This window comes from Nothoprocta perdicaria, unplaced genomic scaffold (assembly GCF_003342845.1).
Source record: "Nothoprocta perdicaria isolate Ctin4 unplaced genomic scaffold, notPer1 scaffold_328, whole genome shotgun sequence".
Lineage (NCBI taxonomy): Eukaryota > Metazoa > Chordata > Aves > Tinamiformes > Tinamidae > Nothoprocta > Nothoprocta perdicaria.
In genome coordinates, this window is record NW_020455564.1 from 77714 (window position 1) to 97842 (window position 20129).

A 20129-nucleotide genomic window follows, 5' to 3' on the forward strand; every position below is an offset into this window, starting at 1 on the left:
TCTCCTACTCTGGAGGTCTTCAAAACCCACCTGGATGCCGCCCTGTGCCACATGCGGTAGGTGTGCCTGCTTGAGCAGGAAGGTTGGACTAGATGATCTGTAGAGGTCCCTTCCAACCTTAAATATTCTGTGATTCTGTGAATCTGTGATTCTGTGATTCTCTCAAGTATTTTAAGCCAGCATTGAATCATACTGTTAACTTTTCTTTTAAAACTCTTTCGGAAATAAACCCCTTATATATAAGGATGATAGCACTGCCTTTGAAAGAATTAAAATTTAGAACTATTCAATATGCCAAATGTCAAAGCAAGAAGTAAGACATAGTTGAGGATATTTATGTTTTTACATTTATGAACAGAGACAGCASCTTTATAAAACCTTAACTTTTACACCATATTTTAAAAATAGAGACAAAGTAATTTTCTGAAAGAATTAAACATTCCAAGCTTTWCAGTAACTTTAAATTCAACTTACACTGCTCTTGACATCTTTCAGTTTTGGCAGGATATCTAGTCCAAATCCATCTGCCTGTCCTCGTGTCCTGTTTCCACCATTCATATAATTTCCAAAGGCAAGAACCAAACCCAGGACCTGCATAACTCCTGACCCATTTTTCAGTGTCTAGAAAAGAGAAATGCTTTGTTCAAGCTCTCAGTAATATTTACTATCAACTAYGTTACTGACTATATTTGTTCAGTCAGATGGGTGATACCGAATTTAGATAATAGAAAAATAATTTTTATATTGAAATATAAGGAAATATTTTTTTAACACATATAGATACAGGAATGTCCATATGTGATTTGTTGTGAATGGAAGACATTATCCCCAAAAAATATATTTATGAAAAATGATACAAAAGTGTGAATCTCTACTCACACAAAATTACTTGGTATTAAGAGAGATGAGGAAAAAGAAGATAGTTGTTACCTAACTGATGCTGATACTTTGAATGATCTACTTAATTTAGGAACAGCTTCTACTTTGCATTCCTCAGAAACTCACATGAATCAAGTAAAAAATTTAATCAAAWTTTAAATGATTTAAATGGTAGAACAATTAAGCAAAATACTTAAGTAATTTCACAATTGAGGTCTATTTAATGAAATTTGCCTTTAAGAGTCACATACATTTTGCATGGGACCAACTGAACTAGAAACTATATCAGCTAGGGACAGCATTGCTGTCTAACTCATTTTAGTTATTGCAGTTACCAAACCAGACTCTTTAAGAATCCAGACAAAGACAGAGGGAAGCAAAAGAGCATTAATTTGGAAATAAGTCACATGGWGACTAAGAAGAAAGAAGATTTTACTTTGCCAAAAGGACAAGATTTTCCAGAGACTGATATACACTGACTACAAAAACATGATGTTATAGTTCAGTACCAAAAGTCAATCTTAAATTTGCTTTGATGTTGAAGTACAATCATAAAATGTTCCATTCTGCAGGACTGCTATCTTTCAGATTTAATGAGTACTTAAAGCAAATAAAGAGAAACTTTTGAAATATGAGTACAATTTAACAAGATTWAATGTCAGAAATTTAGCTCTACCTTTATTTAGAGCACAACCTACCTCACACAGTTTCTGCAACAATTCAAGTTTGCGACGAATTGAAGAAACGCTTTCTGAAAAAGTTGATTGGAACAGGATGCAAAATACACGTTCTGAAAAGTTGGGAATTAGCGAGAGTTCATAGAGGAACCTGCAGAAGTATTTAAAGAAAACGATTTAGTTTGCTCTCAGTAAGCATATACTTTCTCCCTCCTTACCCTCCACCCTTATAACGCCTCTAGTTAGTTTACTGTAATATGGAAAGGTTTCTGAAGGGAGTAAAAGTGTTCTTTTATAAATATGTTCTTACTGTTCAGGCTTATCCAGAGACTTGGCATTTTCTTTTTCCTTCGATGCTTTGCTATGCTTTTCTATTTTTTCCAATTCATCTGATTGTGCTCTCTGGAATAAAGAAAACAAAGTAATTAAAAAGTGTTAATTCAAAACCTAGCTAAACATCAGGGATAAAAATGCCTTTGTAACAAACAAAATTTATAGAATTTTATTTTCCATAAGCATCTGCTTATGGTGAAACTACTTAGCTCATGAAGTGATTTTAAGAATAAATACATCTGATGGGAAACAGAACATCTTCCAAATAATATTATTAATAGTAATCTGTAAAAGGTTTATTCATTGAACCATGCATTGAGACAATATTCATCCTACTCCCTTTTCCTTGGCTGTTTATAGCCCAGATGAAAGAGCTGCCTTCTTTCTTATATTTCTCTTTCCAAATCTGTTGGGTTACATTCAAATGCAATCTGATCCTTAAATATATATTTAAGTTATGTGCTTTTTTAAMTAAATCAAAATGGATTTTTAACACTGAAATTTAGATTTTATTTGGTATTTAGAAAAAGTAAGCTGATTTTTGAAGAACTACCATACACACTATAATTCATAAGAATTATTGCATACGACTTCTCTGGAGTAAAGTGATTTTCGCTTTTATCTTAATAAGTCAAAGCAATGACATAAATTGCTTAGTATTTTGGAGAACCCCATGGTAAATTGTGTAGTCTTTTCTTCAATATTCCAATCAGGAGAAACAGCCTTGCTTCTGTACTCTATGATACAATTATAATACAGGAAAATAGATGGCATGGAAAGGAATGAAAATGGAATAGAGATTTCTCCTTCTTGCTGTGTATTTTTTTTCACTTTGTTGTTTGTTTGTGCTTTTTTCCCCTCTTTAGCAAAACTGCTTCAGAACTTTTTTGATCATTTCAAAAAGTCTGGAAATGACTGTAGGCTCCCTCCATTTTTACTCAATGTTGTTGTGGATAGTCTTCCAGGGTCTCTACCTCTAAAATAGTCTGATCTTGGCTATAAAATACTCTGATAGATAGAAAATATTATAAACAATTGCATTCTTCATTTTTCAGCAATAAACCTTGCTCCTGACAATAGGATATGTCAGTTATATCTGTGTCAGAATCACAAAATGGTCAAAACTGTAATCTTCTAGTCAACCATGCAACTCAAAGCTGGGTCACCCAGAACAGGTCGGTCACCTAGGACCATGTATCCATCCGTCCAACCATTTTATTGGGTTTTTAATATTTCCAATGACTGAGATCAGTGAGTTTGGAATAAACTCTTCCTGTAAGATACACTTACAAGAAAGCCAGTCTCCCTTAACTATGTTAAGTTTACTATTCTGTTAATCGTGGAGAGAAAAAAAAATTACTAGATATGTCAAATTTCAAAAAACCTTGAAGAATCAAAGAAACAAAAGAAAAACAAAGAAAAGCATGCCTAATGGGAAAAAAAAATACATTTGACTGTGTATTAGACTGGCTTTTTTATGAATTCAATCGAATTATTTTTATTGCTTATGCTACTTAAAGTCTTTTAGTCTTTTACTAAATTTCTACTAAATACTTAATTACCATTTATTTAAAATAAGCCATTATTTTCATGGAAAGATCCAAAAACATATTTAATACTTTTTGTATTAAAATCCCAAGATACTCTTTGAGTATGGACTCCTCTGATTAAAATCAAATGTAAAGAACGGCATTATTAGCTATTACAGTCATATAAAATAAGTTTTAAAGATAATATAAATGAGTGGATTCTCCTAAAAAGATWCATTGATCACAAGATGTTGCATTTAAAAAATACCAATTATAAGGACAATAATTTTAACTCCTGAGGTCAACTCAAACATCATAAATTTGTTACAGTATCACCCAGTCTGTCCCCTTGCTCAAACAAAATCAGAACTCTACTCTGTTCTAAGCTTCTGTCTGTGGAACCCACAAGCTCTCCAGCAGTCTACTGCAGTCCTTCGCTATCCTCAGCATTTGACTTTTTTCCTAATAGTCTATGAAAATCTCGTATGCTACAATTCACTTCTTGTCCAGTGTAATTGCTTTTTTTTTTTTGAGGCAATCTATGTTCTCAGGCAAATGTCTCTGCTTTTTTATGGACAATTCCACTTTATTCACTTCTCTTTAGTAACCCTGGCTTTCTCTGCTCAAACACAGCGTTGCCCTCTCTCCCTTCTTTCAAGGGTCCACACCTTTCTTAGGCTACAACTCAAAAATAGGGAATTCCTCCCATCCTACTTAATGGTGTCTAGTGGAATGGAAGCATTTTTAATATACTACATATGTATWTAGTACATTTTTAAATAAAACATTGTCTAGTTCCAAACTCCAAGTAGAAAGCGAGGAGCCACAGTCACTATGTAACCTTTCATATATTTGCAGACCTGTATGATTGACAGTGCACGCTTTTCTTAAGTAGCTTTTCATAGAGCTATTTAGTTTATCTTCCCTAGTGTGTTTTTTTTTTTATGAGAACATTGTGTGAAACAGCGTCAAAGGACTTTCTAATGTCAAGATACATGGCATCTTCAGCCTTTTTGTTGTTATTACTCCTTTCAAAGCCTCTAATTCTGATATATTATGAAATGAGATTGGTTTGGCACAATTTGTTCTTGGCAAAGCCATAATGGCTGTTACTCATCCCATCTGATTGACTGAAGATAAGTGCTAGTAACTAATTGAGCTGCAATTTTTCTAGAAATTAGGTTGACAGAAACACAATTAAAATGCAAAATATCTACATTGTCATACAATGAACAAAATAGTAATTTGKTTTTTTTTTCAGGGTTTCTAAGTTCCCAACTGACCTCAGAAGCTTCTYGTTTATAAGTGCTTGTGGGTTCTGTTAGGAAAAAAGGCTTAAAACCTTTTGGATTTTATGTTAGAAGACAGGTGCAAATGAAGGAGTTCTCAGCATCTAAAATAGTCTCACCCAAAAGAGAGTTTAAAAAGGAAAAAGGAAAAAGAAAAAAAAAATATATAATTTTTTCTTTTCAGAGCAGTGAAAGCTCCCATGTGAAACTCTTGGATGCGAACTACCAATTTTAGAAGTCTGAAAGGTATCAAAAGAGGTAGTGTGACTAACTCTTAAAGTATCCTTTTTTTTTTTTTTTTTTTTTTTTTTCTCCCAGAAAGGATAGTATTTAGAAATATTTCAAAATAGTTAGAGAGAAATGTTTTGGCAAAGGAGCATACAGCTCAACAGTTATTTGCCGGTTCTTTAGAAATATTAAATCAGACTATTTCCTCTTCTGGCCTTCCACACATAGTGAAGTAATTGAGTGCTTATCAGAGCAATCTATTACACACATAGATGATACACTGTTCATGTTTAATATTTCTCTATTGAATTCCAGGGACAAAGGTTAGGCAGATTCACTGTTCCTTATTCTAAGATTGTATATGTGAAGAAAATAATAAATAGCAGAAGAACAAAGGCTAAGTATGAGCCACTCATGGGAGGCTTTTTTTCCTTGAGGAAAATTCAAGAGTTACAGTTTACGGTATTCATCATGTAAGAGGACCAAGTATATGATGCCTGTTTAATGTTCAGAACCCAAATTGTATTTCAATCCATAAATTTACCTCTGCTATCCAGAATTCTGATGTGTATTTTCAACTACGATAGAGGAGAAGCAACAAGAGACCTCTCACAAGTATTACTTGAGATCGTTGCTCAAATTTATTCCTGCTAGCTTGATTTTGTCTGATTAGTGTTCATCTATTCCCTRTTTAGCAGATGAGTTAAATGAATTGAATGAATAAATACAAGTCTTTCTATCACTTTCCATTTTGTACTGAGAACACAAGCAATAATTACTTCTCAAAAAATTCATTTATCTAATTATACTTAGCACCTCTCTGAAAGCCAGTGCTATTTCTTTATCTTGAATTKCATCTATTATATAAGATCACAAATAGAACAAAAGAGTATAATATGCATGACTTATAGTAAGCACATCTAAAACAGTCAAAACACAGATAGAAGTGCTTCAAAAATACTTTGCATTAGATTAATGGAGTATACTTATGAGCATAGGTAGTACTAAGTTTAGGGTAGTGTTGATTCTTTCATTTTGCAATTTTTACACTTCCTGGTTTTCCCGCAATACAGCGCCTTAACTCTGAACATGAAGCAATTACTGGGCTTTGCGTGTGTCWTGTGTGTGTGAGCACATGCATGCACATGTGTGAGTGCACATGCGTGATTATGGAAATTAATGTAGCATTTCAAAAGCAAAGTGACTTTAAAGTTCTAAAAAATATTTTCAAAAATAACTGAAACAACAGGGATATGCAGAGATGCCTAGGCTAATCGTAACTACAATATTCCTTACAAGTTGGGTCACGTACAAGAAGTCAGAAGGTGCAATCAACAGCTTTTGAGGAAAAACAGTCTTTTTTCTTTTTGTAAAAATTGACAAATTTAAAACCTTTGGAAATAATTTAGGGTAAGGTTTGAATCTTACTGACATAAGGAAGACGTGCTCTTCAGACCTGTAGGTACCTTCTGTTCTAAGATAGGATTTGGGTTTTCTTGAAAATATCGACCAAAATCACTTAAAGACAGTGATAGAACAGAGGCTACTCATTTTCCTCATATAAATGCTTGCTTGCCTGCAAACACACAAGGYCTAATAACATATCATGAAATTATAAAACTCTATTAAATGTTATCTACCTTTTTTTCTCTTTAGTGCTGCTATGTGACAGATCTTAAAAAATTTGTAGGGACAACTTTCACATTGTAGCAAAATAAACAAAAATCAAAAATTCTAAAATGCATAGGATAAAATACTTTTAAATATCGTATAGTATAACAAATATAAATGGTTCTTTCATCCACAGAGTCCGTACAGAAGTTAGAACGAATGAAAATTTAAAAATTACTGCTATGCTAAACTGGTAAAATGAAATAAAGCTCCTGAAAGGTAAAATACTGTTAGATTGTCAATGCACATTTAAATCGTTTTGTGAGGAAAACTATAGAATCATATGCAAAAACTATAGTAGATAATAGTAGTATTAGTAGAAGATAAKGCTGCAGTATCCAAGTCTCCCTTACTAATGAGTTAATATCAGTTAATATTACTRAACTATTAAGAACTTTGGTCTTTGGTGGAGTGGGGGTCTCTTCATTTATAAAAAGTCACGAAGATGTATACAATAACTATGTGGTTTAACAAGACTTTAATTCCTCAGTAAACAGGAATTGAGCCCATGGGATTGTGGCTTTTGAAATTATGGTGTGTTTAGGCTTGGAGACTGCCCAAATTTCATTCACATTTAAGAAGGCAAAGAACCATGCCAGACATATGCAATCAGGAAAAAAAGATTACATTTTGACAGAGGACTGTAAAACAAATGCTCCCATATGTTCCATAGAGATCAAATAGAAAGGCTGAGCAGCAGGGATATTTAAATATCTAAAACAACAACAACAAGACCCAACTTATAAAYGCTAAGAATTAAAAATTGAGTTAATGGCTAGAAAGTAAGAGAGTGTGTCAGTAGTTATTTACATTAAACAATGCAGAATGAGGTTGAGAAATAAGGGAGGTGTCAAACTGGTACCACCAAATCCCTCTGGTACCACCCACTACTATTTTTTTTTTCACCAAATTGAACAGCATTGTGAAGCATCCAAGAGATGCCAAAAGCCTGGAGTGCAAGGTCTGATGCATACTGACCAAATGCCAGCCCACCCAAAAGAAAGGACAATAAGAGAATAGCTTGAAAGGAAGAAAACAAAAATAAAAATAAAAAGGGTGGAGTGGAGGGAGGTAATGGTTTCTTTCAAATCATCCCTTTACAAAACAAATGAACTAAGATTAAAATAAAATCCAGGTACCCTAAAGATGCTCTCCCAAAAAGAAAGATGTTGCTCTTTGTTTTTACTTTCTTGTGCCTAAGTTAATACAGTAATAAAGTTGTGCTGATATGTCTTACATTCCAAACCAAGAAACCATCCAAATATTTCTAGCATTGCCYGAGATTAACATACAATATTTTCTCAATCAGGAAAATATTTCCTAGAYGTTTTCTGTATTTAAGGAATAAAAGAAATAATAGTATTCTATTATTCCAGTGAATTTCAAAGTAATGCATTACACTATCATTTAGAAGTACAGCAYAGGCAAAATGGAGAATCTATTTGAAAAGTTTCCTATTAGCACAAATGTAACRTGAAAAATTTAATCCGCAAAAAGTGATCATAAGGACAGTATCCACACTGAACTTTTCAGGACAAAATCTCTCATACACTTGCACATGCAATATATAAAACGACTTAAGTGTTTTGTATTCCACATTTGTGGAATGGAATATAGTTCTGCTATGAAAGGAGCAGGGAAAAATTAAGGGGAAAAAATCATACAGGTCCATACAGCAATTCTATGACATAAGGATGGAAAACCTTTAAAGCAAAGATTTCAGGATCAGCTTGCTGACTGGCCATTATCTTCCTGAGTAGTGTCCAGTAAGTTTTGTCAAGAAGTAGTAGTGCTTCCTAATACTTATGAGATAGTTAAAATACCTTTTTGGTATTTTCTGTAAAGACAACTCATTCTTACAATCTCTTTATGCCCCAAACTGAATTATTTATGAGAAATTTCATAAACCAATARATCATTCTGTAATTGGCCATAAAAAGATAGTGTCCAAAAACCATAGATGTGAAAGGTATAAAAATGATGAATATATTATTCAAATGATAACATGAGGGAAATAGAAGAAAAGAAAAAGAAAAAACAAAAAAAAACGCATGCACGGGCCTTCAATGCTATTCTCCTCCTCACAGCTTTAAGACTTTCAGATTCTTTGAAGGGCCAACAGAAAGTCTTTTCACTCTCCTTGGAGATGTCTTGCTCCTGAAGAAGCAATGTGCTTAGGGAGAATGATGCCAAATGGTCTCAGATGGGGCCTGAAACATGCTCTTTTTGACACCCTTCTGACATATACATTTTTCGAGTTTAAGTGATTAACTTTGTGGAGTTTTGGAATGTGCCCTAGTATATACCTTAGGATTCTTGATTATGAATACCTAATAATCTTAGGATGTTCTCAGATGTACCTGAGCTTTATGAAGCCCCTATAGTTTGCTTTTTTTTTTTTTTTTTWAATTATTAGATTAACCTAGAGTAAGCCTGAAATGGTAGCAATTCAAAGCTCCACTTCCTCAAATGGAATGATTACTGTTATTAAAACTAATGCTCTCTAATGTTATATTAGTGAGGCTACCATGGGATGTCAATGGTCCTAAATGATCAGTATGCATTAGATCTTGCAAAGACTGCTGCATCCAGAAACAAAAGGCAGAAAAAGAAGAGAGACTGTGAGCACAACTAATCTCTATTCATTTAGAACTTGACTAGGTTGCTTAAAACGTATGCACTTTTCATACAGATTCTGAATCTTTTAAAATAAAACACGATTAAAAAAATGCACAATGGCAACTAACACAATTCAGTTCCTTATTACTATTTTCACTGCTTTAGACAAAATTAAGCACTTCAGAATAGGGCATAATCTTCATTTTTTTTTTTTTTACTGTTACTGATGCAAAGCAAAATACCTTCACATGGAGATACAGTATTCCTATATTAGGTAGACAACTTCTTCTGATTACTCACATTCTCATAGAGGGCTTGAAGGGTCTCTAGGTCAACCACAGAGTTGTCCAAGTTCACAACAGCTATGAAAAAGACAAAAGTAAAAAAGACATAGTTGTCAAGATGATAATCCAGCTGCGAAAGAAACACAATACCCAGCAACAGTTTTTATGACCTATTGGTCATGCGGCTTAAGGGTTTTCACTTTATTAATGCCTTGAAGAGAGCCGTTCCTAACATTATGGCTAGAAACCTCGTGGAGCCAGGTGTCAAGTGCTAAAGAATTCACCTCCCTCCCCCAAATATGCATAAATGATCCCACGAGCACGGCCAAAACCAGAGATCAGAGATAAGCTTTACATTAGACTTTCACGGTCTGACTGAAAGTATTATAAAAATTTGTAAATCTGCACCGCAGCCACACACACATAACAAAGCTCATTCCTGTCACTGGTTGGCTTCAGTCTTAAACTGATTAATCCATAAGTCAGCCAGTTAACTTCAAGACATCTGACAAGGGTCAAGTCTTCTATGCACTAAGCCGACAGGTTTAGTACAGATAGAAAATATGCCTTTCCTGTTCCCAACGAATTCTGGTGCCACACACATACTGTATTTTTTTCAGTGTCAAAATCTGGTTCTACAGCACAGAGAGGGTAATTCACACCTAGCTAACCTTGAGGAATAAAAAAAAAATTAAAAAAAAAAATAAAAAAAAAAGGAGGTGAGGAAGGGTGGGGTAAGGGAAATAAGTGTTAGGAACACAATTTGCCTCCACACTAATAGGAACGCTATATGAAACACAGAAATGTTTATGCAGACTGATGAAAAATATTCTCATGTAATATAAAATTATTTTAATTTTTTTTAACATATTAGTGTAGTTTTCAGTCTTTCTTTTATATATATATTTACAAGCATATGGATAATAACCTTTAATGGTTGGACAAATCTGGTTTTGCTCATCCAGATTTTGAGTCTTGAAGAAAATTTAGAGTTCTAGAGTTCTTTAGGAAATATGTGCTAGTTCTGACTGTTTTGACCGCGCTTTACCAGTTTTTCCCATCTTACCCTTCATTAAATTGCATTGTGTTGGGGTATACTTGAGCTTGTACATGTGGTAACTAGAATAAGCCCCTAGACAAGATTAATCTAGAAACTGCAATGTTGATAATTCATGGAAACCCAGTGTTCAGTTTCTTTATCTCCTTATAAATCCATGTCCTTAACTGTCACAGAGAAATTCTGTGTATACACCTAAAGATTACAGACAATATAATTCAAGCTCATTTGTTTCTGATTGCTTTAAAGCATTCAGAGATACCACTCTGAGTCTGGGACTCATCACATTTCTTCTTCCCAGGCCTGAGGCATAGTTTTAGTTACTGCATAAGAACATTATAAACAATGAAGTGTTGATCCTGATTAAACTAAGCAGGATACACTATAAGCAGGGTGAAAACTAAATTCAGGAGTGAAATCAAAAATAATTTGGAAGTAACAGAATTTCCTGAAATAACAGTAATAATAATTTTTCCATTTTTCCTTTAGTCCAGAGCAAGAGAATCTGAAAGAAAATAGCAGTTAAACAAGTTAGGGAGCACCATGTTTTATTTCAGGGGATAGGATCTATTCAAAAATCTGCTACTAAGTATTTGGCATATTTTAAAACTTTTGCTGTTGTTCTTCAGAGATAAGTGTTATAACAGAAACAAGGATGCTTTTTCAGCAAGGTATGCTAGTGCATGTCATATTTGATAATCCCTTGTTAAACAGGACTGTTAGTATACTTAAAATATGCTAAATTTACATTTTGGAACTTGAAAGTAAACAACCAGTAAAGAAAAACTGGGTCTAGATCAGTGCTGGTTCTCTTCTTTAAGCAAACATACACATCAAAGCATATATAACAACAGTGTTATTAAAATCAGGTTATATTATGAAACACAGTTTGTATTACTGCTCCCTTTCAGCATTTTAATCTCATGCAATATTTTATATATAAGCATGATCACCAAAATTGCAACCCTTCAGCTCTATTTTGACTTACTGGCTGCATTCTCCATGCCCTTAAGTACCTTCCCCCACTTTGAGAGTGTCTATCCCTGCACGAAGAAATACGGCGTAAGCTCCTGTTCTGACTTTTGCTCAATGTTAAGATCACCCATGGATTACTTAGGGAGCAATAGAACACTTTTGTTTGAATGCTTGCACGAGATAAGAGAATGCCTGGCAAACACAATGGTGCCAGGTTTGTGTACTTTCAGCAAAACAGGTATGCAGAAGAGTGCGCATACTTCAGGGAGCTGCTTAAAACAAATCAGTCTGAGACAAGGACTTAAAGAAATTAGATAGTATATATACATTTTGAGATCTTAAAAAAAAAAAAAGGATAAATATTTCTAGAGAGAGATGCACATGCTCATAAATAACACTACCATCCTACTAGGATTTTAAAACGTTTACTGTAGGAAATTTTCATGGGAAATCAATAACTGAAAAAAAAAATCATAGGTCACTTCTCTCCCTTGGCAATGCTGCAACAYTGCAATGTAGAACACAATGGTGGTGAAATAAAACTCCACTATTACATACTTACATTTCATTATCTAGACAATTAGAACTGATAAAAGGCAATAATGTTTTCTTATGCAGCCAAGCTAAACATATATATGCTTGCATCCATCAGTGTGACTGCACAAAACAGACTTAGGTATTTAACCCAAGGATTCCATATGCACTGGCAAAATGGTAATGAAATATATAGACAAACATTAATTTCCACCATTTCCAAATCTATCCAAATCCACAAACAAATATGCACAGATCTAAACTCACAAATGAACAATCCGATTATTCTTTATCACTGTCATATATCCTTTTTTATGTGTTTATATGATATCCACCTACTACAAAGGGGGCAGTTTGAGACTATAAAGCTCAGATGAAAGACAGGGACACGTTTCAGCAGACTTATAGCAAATATAAAACCTTGTTGCCTAGTTACAAGAAATTTTTATCTTGTTTAAGCTTTATTGATATTCTTATTTTTTGCCACAATTTATATGGAAATTGTAACTACTATCTTTGGAAAAATATATCTGTTTATGTAATTGGAGAAAAATGTAGAAATTTTAGCAAAATAGAAATTTTTCCAATTCAATTCTATATTTCTAAAATATATGCTGTAAAACAAATCTGGCTAATCAAAACTTAGGYGTTCTAAGAATAATTATCCGAAACATTTGGATTCAACTTTAATGTCATAAAGCTCACTAGTAGAAACTCCCTAACACAAGGATTTCAGAAGACTGGTGTTTTTCAGTATAAACCTTTTTCCTCTCATGTCTTTTTTTTTTTTTTTTTTTTTTTTTTTTTTTTTTTTCCCCCCCCTTCCCTTTTTCTTTTTTCCCCTCCCACCCAGCAAAAGATTAAAATTAATATAAAATCCACACCTTTAGCATTTAAAAAAAAACTTCCTATGCTTTTGTGTCTTAGGACCCTATCCAGAAGTGAGTGTCCTCTTCTTGAGGCTATACAGAAGCACTACTGTCTTTCCAAACTGACTGAGAACCAAATGCCATTTGACTGATAAGAGATTACAGGTTAAATGCCTCAGGGACAAGCATTTGCTGAAGCAAAAACATCTTGATTTTCCAGAAAGGTTTCTGAACTAGTCTGTATAGTCTGCTATACTCAGATCCATACTTTGACAAGGGAGGACTGGGAGGAAGGGATGGACAACTCCTCCCGCTTCTATGATCTTCATGCTATTTTCCACCACAACTATATTCCTCTTCCATGACTCACCAGAAACTAACTGGTATCCAAGAGGCCATTGCTTTCTTCCTCCTGCACAATTTTGCCTCTCAGCTTTCACCTCTGCTCTGTTTCTACAGAAGAGCCACCAGGAACACCTTTTTCCCCAAATCTTCAACCTTATGTCAAATGACAGCAGCAGTTACTTCAATAGGTCACGAGGGCAGACTGATTCTTCTGCTCTGAATGMAAGGCTCCCCACTCGTACAGTAGAGACTCTAGTAGAGATGTTTAATCAGTCAGTCACATATGGGGCCCAGATGTGGAGGTTTCCAGAGTTCTGCCAGCATGTGACTCATATCAAAGAAAACTACAGGATACTTAAAGCTTACAACTTCTAAGTTGAGGTACCTTTCCTCATTCCCATCCACAGAAAACTCTGGTCCATATATTCCTATCAATCATAAATTAATTAAACCATTAATCCCCCAGGAATAATCACATCAAGTTGAAGACTGAAAAAAAAAGAAAACAAACAAACAAAAAAAAGAAACAGAAGATACAGAAAAGGCATCAGCCAACTTATAAATCAGCTTATAAGAATTATAAGTTTTAAAAAATCATGCACTAAATCAGTACACTGTTTTGAGGCAGAACTAGAGCACTAAATGTCATTCAAGCTTCGGAGGCATTTTTAGTAACTGTATCTTAAGATTTTATGCACTATTTTCAAAATGTTGTTTCTTTGTTCAACTGACGGAGGAATGGAGGACCTCCTTAACAGACATCTTTGGAATACAAGATCATTTGTGTATTAAAAGTGCAAGCAATACACAAACAAAACTCTCAACATGCACAATCTCATCATGAAGTGACTGACAGATTGTTTAATTCAGAAGTAGAACAGAACTATCTTCCTCAAGGCTCTTAAAAGAGACAAGAAAGCTTTACAAGAAGGTCAGAGTACAGTGTCTTTGCTGTTATAAAAATTATAGCATGATGTAGTATTAAGCTACATGAAAAATAAACCCACAACTAAACTCAACTAAATGTTAAGATTTAAAAATCTGCAAAATGCCAGGAAAAGCATTTAAGTCTTTTCATAGGTTACACAAGAAGGACACAGCTTCAAAGATTGCTATTTGCTACTGTACTTTTCCATGCAGAGTTGTCTGTATCACCTAACATGGTCCTTCTGTAAAAGATCGTTTTTTCCTCTGTGACGTTTCCAACAACTTGACAACTCGTCTTACCCTATTGCAATTTTTCAGCATAAATAACAGAAATATGAATCTCCTAATGCTGAAGACTAAATCCCAACTGAATTTTTGTGAAGATGTTTAACATTTATATATATATGGAGAAAACAGTAGTAAAACTAAATAACACTTAGGCTAACACAAGGCCTCTGATACTAATTTTTAAAGAATCTGAGAAAATCAGTGGAATACAAAAATCTTTAGCTGAGACACGTGTACACGCAAAACTTGCATAAAAACCCGCTGATAACAGGCAGATAGGTGATAGCTAGCTACACTGGGCAGAGTTAGCCTAAATAAAAACACTTTCACTTTATTATCTGCGTACCTGCTTGAGGTGCCTTTGTGATATGTTTATCTATTAGCAAATATTCTCACTTTCTCAGGATGAAAACTTCAAATGTATATTGCACAATGGAGATTGGATCTTAAACACAAGCACATAAGGCATGGAAATCAGAAGCAAGACACAGTGCCTAGAAATGCATGTGCGCAGTTTTGCTATAGCAGTAATTCACCTTGATCTAAAGCCTGTGTAAGAAACCAGAACAGCACAAAAAATTGTCAAGCAGAAGTCATGGACCAAGCTCAGCTTCTTGCTTCAGATTATTATAATAGAAACTAAAATTTTAAATACCTTTGAGAACAAGCATTCATTAATGTTTCTGGGAAGCAATTAAATAGGAATTGAACAAGAATCTGTATTTTCAGTTCAGTTCAGAATAGGAGACTTCATGAAGAAAGTGATGTTTAGTATCAACCTGCATTGTTTCCACTATTATGAATAGCATTCTATAATTCTAGACATTTGTCTTTAGCATTTCTGTTCATAAATGTTGTTACAAAGATATAGTCATAACGTTGTGCCAATAGAGCTTTTTTACATGCACATAACATAACTATATATAGCTATATATAAAGCCAGTTATATTAATATAAACAGTTACATTACACACATTTTAAACAACTGCTTATATAATGTTAAGGATAGCAGTTACTGATTATGTGAAGTCTAACTTTGTACACCTATACAGTTTGTTTATAAAATGTGTGCAAGTTCAGTTTTAAAGAACAAATATATTTTGTTTGACTCAGTACGTCGCCTTCTTGTCTAGGCAGGAAAAAAAAAAAGGAGACCAATGCTGTAATCCTTTCAGAATAAAATGTTTAAATACAAACATGATTGCCATTGTAGACTGTTTAATTTGGAGAGATTGTATTTCAGTTCTGTTTTTGAGAGGTTTGCTGATTTGACTATAGAGAGTACTTCAGTGCTTATCTTAATTGTTTAGATAAGATTTGTTTGAATTTGGCAGGTGAAAAAAGCATGGGTGTGGGATATAGGAAAGTTGAGAAAAGAATGGCAATTTACCAGATTATGCTTATTTTAAACTACAGTGCACAGAGCCGCAGTCTAAATGAAATTGCCAGAATCTGGTATTTGGGAAGTAATTTTGAAGAACAAGACTGAAAGGATTCAAGATTTTGAATAAACTGGGAAAGAACTGCCATGATAACTCCCCAACACTATTTGAGGTATCGTAGTGTATACAGATGCGAATGACACAAAACAAATTATTATAAATTTTTTTTAAATTACTGTTTTGTGCTTATGATTTTACTGTTTTCTACATAAACTTTCTGTCCCATAAAAATATTTTGTTTCAAGAACAAACTCCTTCTATAAACTTAATCATTGACATGTGAATATATTTTACATGCAAGAAATCCTGCTACAGTAAATAAAACTACTGCTATAAAGAAACAATACTAATTGCCAGGTATTTCAGTATCAGCTTGTACTAGGTTATTGTACACTCTCGTTAAGGTAGCATATAGTGCCACAAGTAAACTGCTCAGAGGATGTCTAAAGAAAACTTTTAATGCCTATTAACTATACCACTCTTTATGGTAAGACTCCCAGAACATATCTGAGGAACATATTTCTGGAATGTTTATGTGACAGGATATATTTACAGTGCATGCACTGTAAACTTAAACTGCACAGACAGATGAGCTGCAAGGCACACATGCAGTAGATATGATTTGTGCATTAGCGTGTCTTCAGGTATGTACAACTTACAGTTTTGTATTTGTGAGTAAAGTGAAATGGTTTTCTCATATGTTAGYGTTTCACTTTTATTTTAGATGCACATACATTTTAATGCTTTACCATTTCTATTTCAGTGGCATTGCATCAGTGAGCTCCATAGACTCACTGTGGCTCTAGCATATTGGTTCACAAGATGGTGCAACTGTGGTTAAGGAATTCTAGAATTTCTATATCACAAGCAAGTCTGCAGGCCTCAAACTAATTTAGACTATTAATGATATATTTTCTTTTTGAATTTGAGCCATCTGTATTTTGGGTTAATTACATCTTACCTACCTGCACTAGAGTAACTCCAAGTAAAGAAAGCAAGGTCTTACYCTGAAAAGACGCTATTTTAAGCATCTAACCGAAAAGCTTAGCTTGTGGGCTCTGAATTTACCATATTATATACACGCTACAGGTGTGTCCAAATAGCAACTAAAAGTAATTGTATAATAATTGTATAAAAGAATTTAGAGTATCAAAATTAAATGAGTTGTAAACGGCTTAACTCACAGAACTGAAAAATTTAACAGRTAAGTGAAACCTTACCAAACCTTATCAGCTCTCAGCTGACTGCAACTAAGTATCTTTACCAATACTGAAAAGTTACTAAAAACGATTATTAATTCTTACCAAAGTCCATGTAGTGATGTTAATGGAAAAGCTAATATTTCCATAGAAGATCAACTTACACAAAGAATTGTCTTGATTAGAGTCTTAATAATTATCATCATCAATCACTAATTGAATATATGCTGTCTGTCAAGGAGAGTCTAGAAATCAGGATAATTTTTGAGTTAGAAGTATAGCTAATGGACTATCCCAGAGACCAACAAAAGAAAGATTAGAATAATCTGAGTCTTAAGAATTACTGCTAAATTACTTAATTTACCTAGCTTATACAAAGGAAAATTAAGAGGCAAACTGATTACAGCTTATGAGTACCTGCATGAGATGTGGTTGGAAATAGATGGCTCTGTGATTTAGCAGATCAAAATCAGAAAAGATTGCAAGTTAATCTTAAAATTCCCTATGGAAAAAATACTGTTAGAAGTGAGGGAAATTAACCTTTAGAACAACATTTCAAGGGATACATTGACTTTTCCATCACTTAAAGTAGTTGTATGAAATCCTAGACTCACCGAAGCCAATGGCAAAACTATCAAGGACTTCAAAGAAAGTAAAAGGTTGAAGGGTCAGAATTTCAGCCGGAACTCAAACTCATTTATATTGCTAAAATGCTTGCATTTATATAGACTAATGGCTTGAGCCAGAAATTAGTGGGCAGAATTACATGACTCAAACATTCATTCAGTCTGGCTACTGAATATAGCTTTCTAACTCCAAAAATCTAGAGATGAGCTATATTTGATACTTTGATTATTTCACTAATCTCTCAGAATGCTACCGTCTTCTCCAACACCAAAAAACCTAAACCATTTACACAAACTGTACAGAACATTGTTACCCTTTAACAATTTTTGGTATAATTTCCTGGAAGTTCTTTTTAGCGTTGTACACATCCAAAGTCATTTCCGGACAGAAGTAAGCTTTCCTTGCTTACGGTCCAGGCTAACCARATGTATGTGATATTAGGACATTATCAATATTAAACTAACAATAAAACACTATTAATTGTTCTAATAATTAGCAATTGTTTTAGACATATATATCCTCGAATGCTTTTCCTTTCCTATTTTAATAACCTTATACTAGTGAGTTCCACAGACTAATAGTGCTGTATACAAGTATACTAGAGAGTGTAACTGTAATGGTCAAAGTACAGAATTACTAGTAATTATATTAGTATACCTAATTACATTAGTAATTAATAATATATTAATAGAGTTATTTTAGTAGAACTAGTTAGAAAATACTACATGGACTCTCATAATGATCTGGGGAATAGATAGAGGAAGATCACATTTATCTACATACGGCTACATGGCAAACTTGGCATTCCACAAATCCAAATATAAATATGCTTGCTCAAGAATTATAAAACAAAATATTTTAGTTTTTCTTTTTAAAACAAACTAGCAAAGCTGTCATTTCCCTCCAAAAGGAGGTTAATATCTCACTCCAGTTAAGTTCTATCCTTCCGATTCCTTCTCCTAATCTAACCAAAATTCTACTCTTGGCACAGCAGAGAGCRGTTTAAAGGTACCATGCTATTGCTACATTCCTAGACTGGTTTGTCCAGTCTGAACACTGAGTAAACCGTGCAGATTTCATCATATTAATATAAAGCCTTTCAGCAAATATTCTGAAATTAAAGCACTGAAGAGCTACTGAGGAAAAAAAAATCAAAACCACGAAGTAATGATCTTGCAATACTTCATGCATTTTCTAAGCGTGTCAGAATTATGAAAGCAATACAATAAGATTTTTGGCTAGGCAAATGACATGACACAGCCTTACTAATTCAAATCACAACACTGTGATAACGAAGGGCAGAAGAACGCATATTTGTGGTTTAAGGTCTGTTACTTTTTATGATCTAAAGCATTACTCAAAAAGTAAGTATTAATAGCTCAAGGAAATGAGGACTGAAACAGAAACAAAGTCAAAACCCTAGATATATGGATAAAAAAATCCACACAGAAGAAATAGAATTTGATATATATTGCATAGGGAAGTTTCCTATGGAATCACAGAACAAGGGAAATGTCACATCTGTAGATATAAAGTGATAAACCACACAAGTGGTAGAGAAACACGGATACTATGGTTCTGGCATAAGAAAAAGCTTGCTCTCAAATGGAATAGTTAAGCATTTTTACAGTACTAGAAGATTTTCTCAYATCTAACCCTAGTCTCTCTTGCTGCAAATTAAGCATGTGGCTTCTTACTCAGTCTACCATAGATATAACAGCAAACCACTCCCCAAGGCTTGCAGCACCACTGTCCCTCCCTTATACCTGGAACCTTTAAAGAGCACATTCCCCAAGTGAGAAGTACGTGGGGAAGTATGTTTGGCAGCGACTCTGCYGAATTTGGTAAGCAGCAAGAAGCCATGAGGTGGCAAAGGCCCTGAGGCACTGGCAAAGAGCCCAGGGGCAGCTCTGTGGGAAGTGCCACCATCACCACAGCCCGTGGCCCAGCAGATGCAGCGGGATGGGGAGCAGGAGCCCAGTGGCGGGCGCTCGGTGGCCCGCAGGCTCTGCAGTCCACGGCTGCCCTCTGCTGCGGGGTCCACRGAGCCAGGAGCTCAGGACTGGGAGCTATGAAGGCCCTGGCGTAGGGTGACCCTCCCCAGCTAAAGCCTGAGGGAATGGGGGACAGAAAGGGATAGTGAGGTGTGGTGTCTAGAGAGGCACAGATWAAAAAAAAATCTGTGGAAAATTCTGTGGAGGAAGGAAAACCAGGGATAAAGCAAAGGTGATGAGCAAGGGGGAAGAAAAAAAGTCCTAAATAACTTATTTCCTCTGCTCTGCTTAAGTCAAGGCTGTGTATGTGCTATGTCTCTATGACTCTTGATAAAAACCCTCTCTGCAGTGGTTAAATACATA

General features: G+C 34.4%; 1 protein-coding gene across 1 annotated transcript in view; it reads right to left on the minus strand.

Moving 5' to 3' along the window:
- The window catches only part of FMN2 (formin 2), a 156865-nt gene that overhangs the window by 58978 nt on the left and 77758 nt on the right, over nucleotides 1-20129 (minus strand). The window contains exons 9-12 of the mRNA XM_026043284.1: nucleotides 9526-9587; nucleotides 1867-1958; nucleotides 1578-1707; nucleotides 475-621 (exon numbers count right to left, since the gene is read on the minus strand). Coding sequence (XP_025899069.1) covers nucleotides 475-621; nucleotides 1578-1707; nucleotides 1867-1958; nucleotides 9526-9587 — 431 coding nt within the window. The remainder of the gene's footprint in view (nucleotides 1-474; nucleotides 622-1577; nucleotides 1708-1866; nucleotides 1959-9525; nucleotides 9588-20129) is intronic.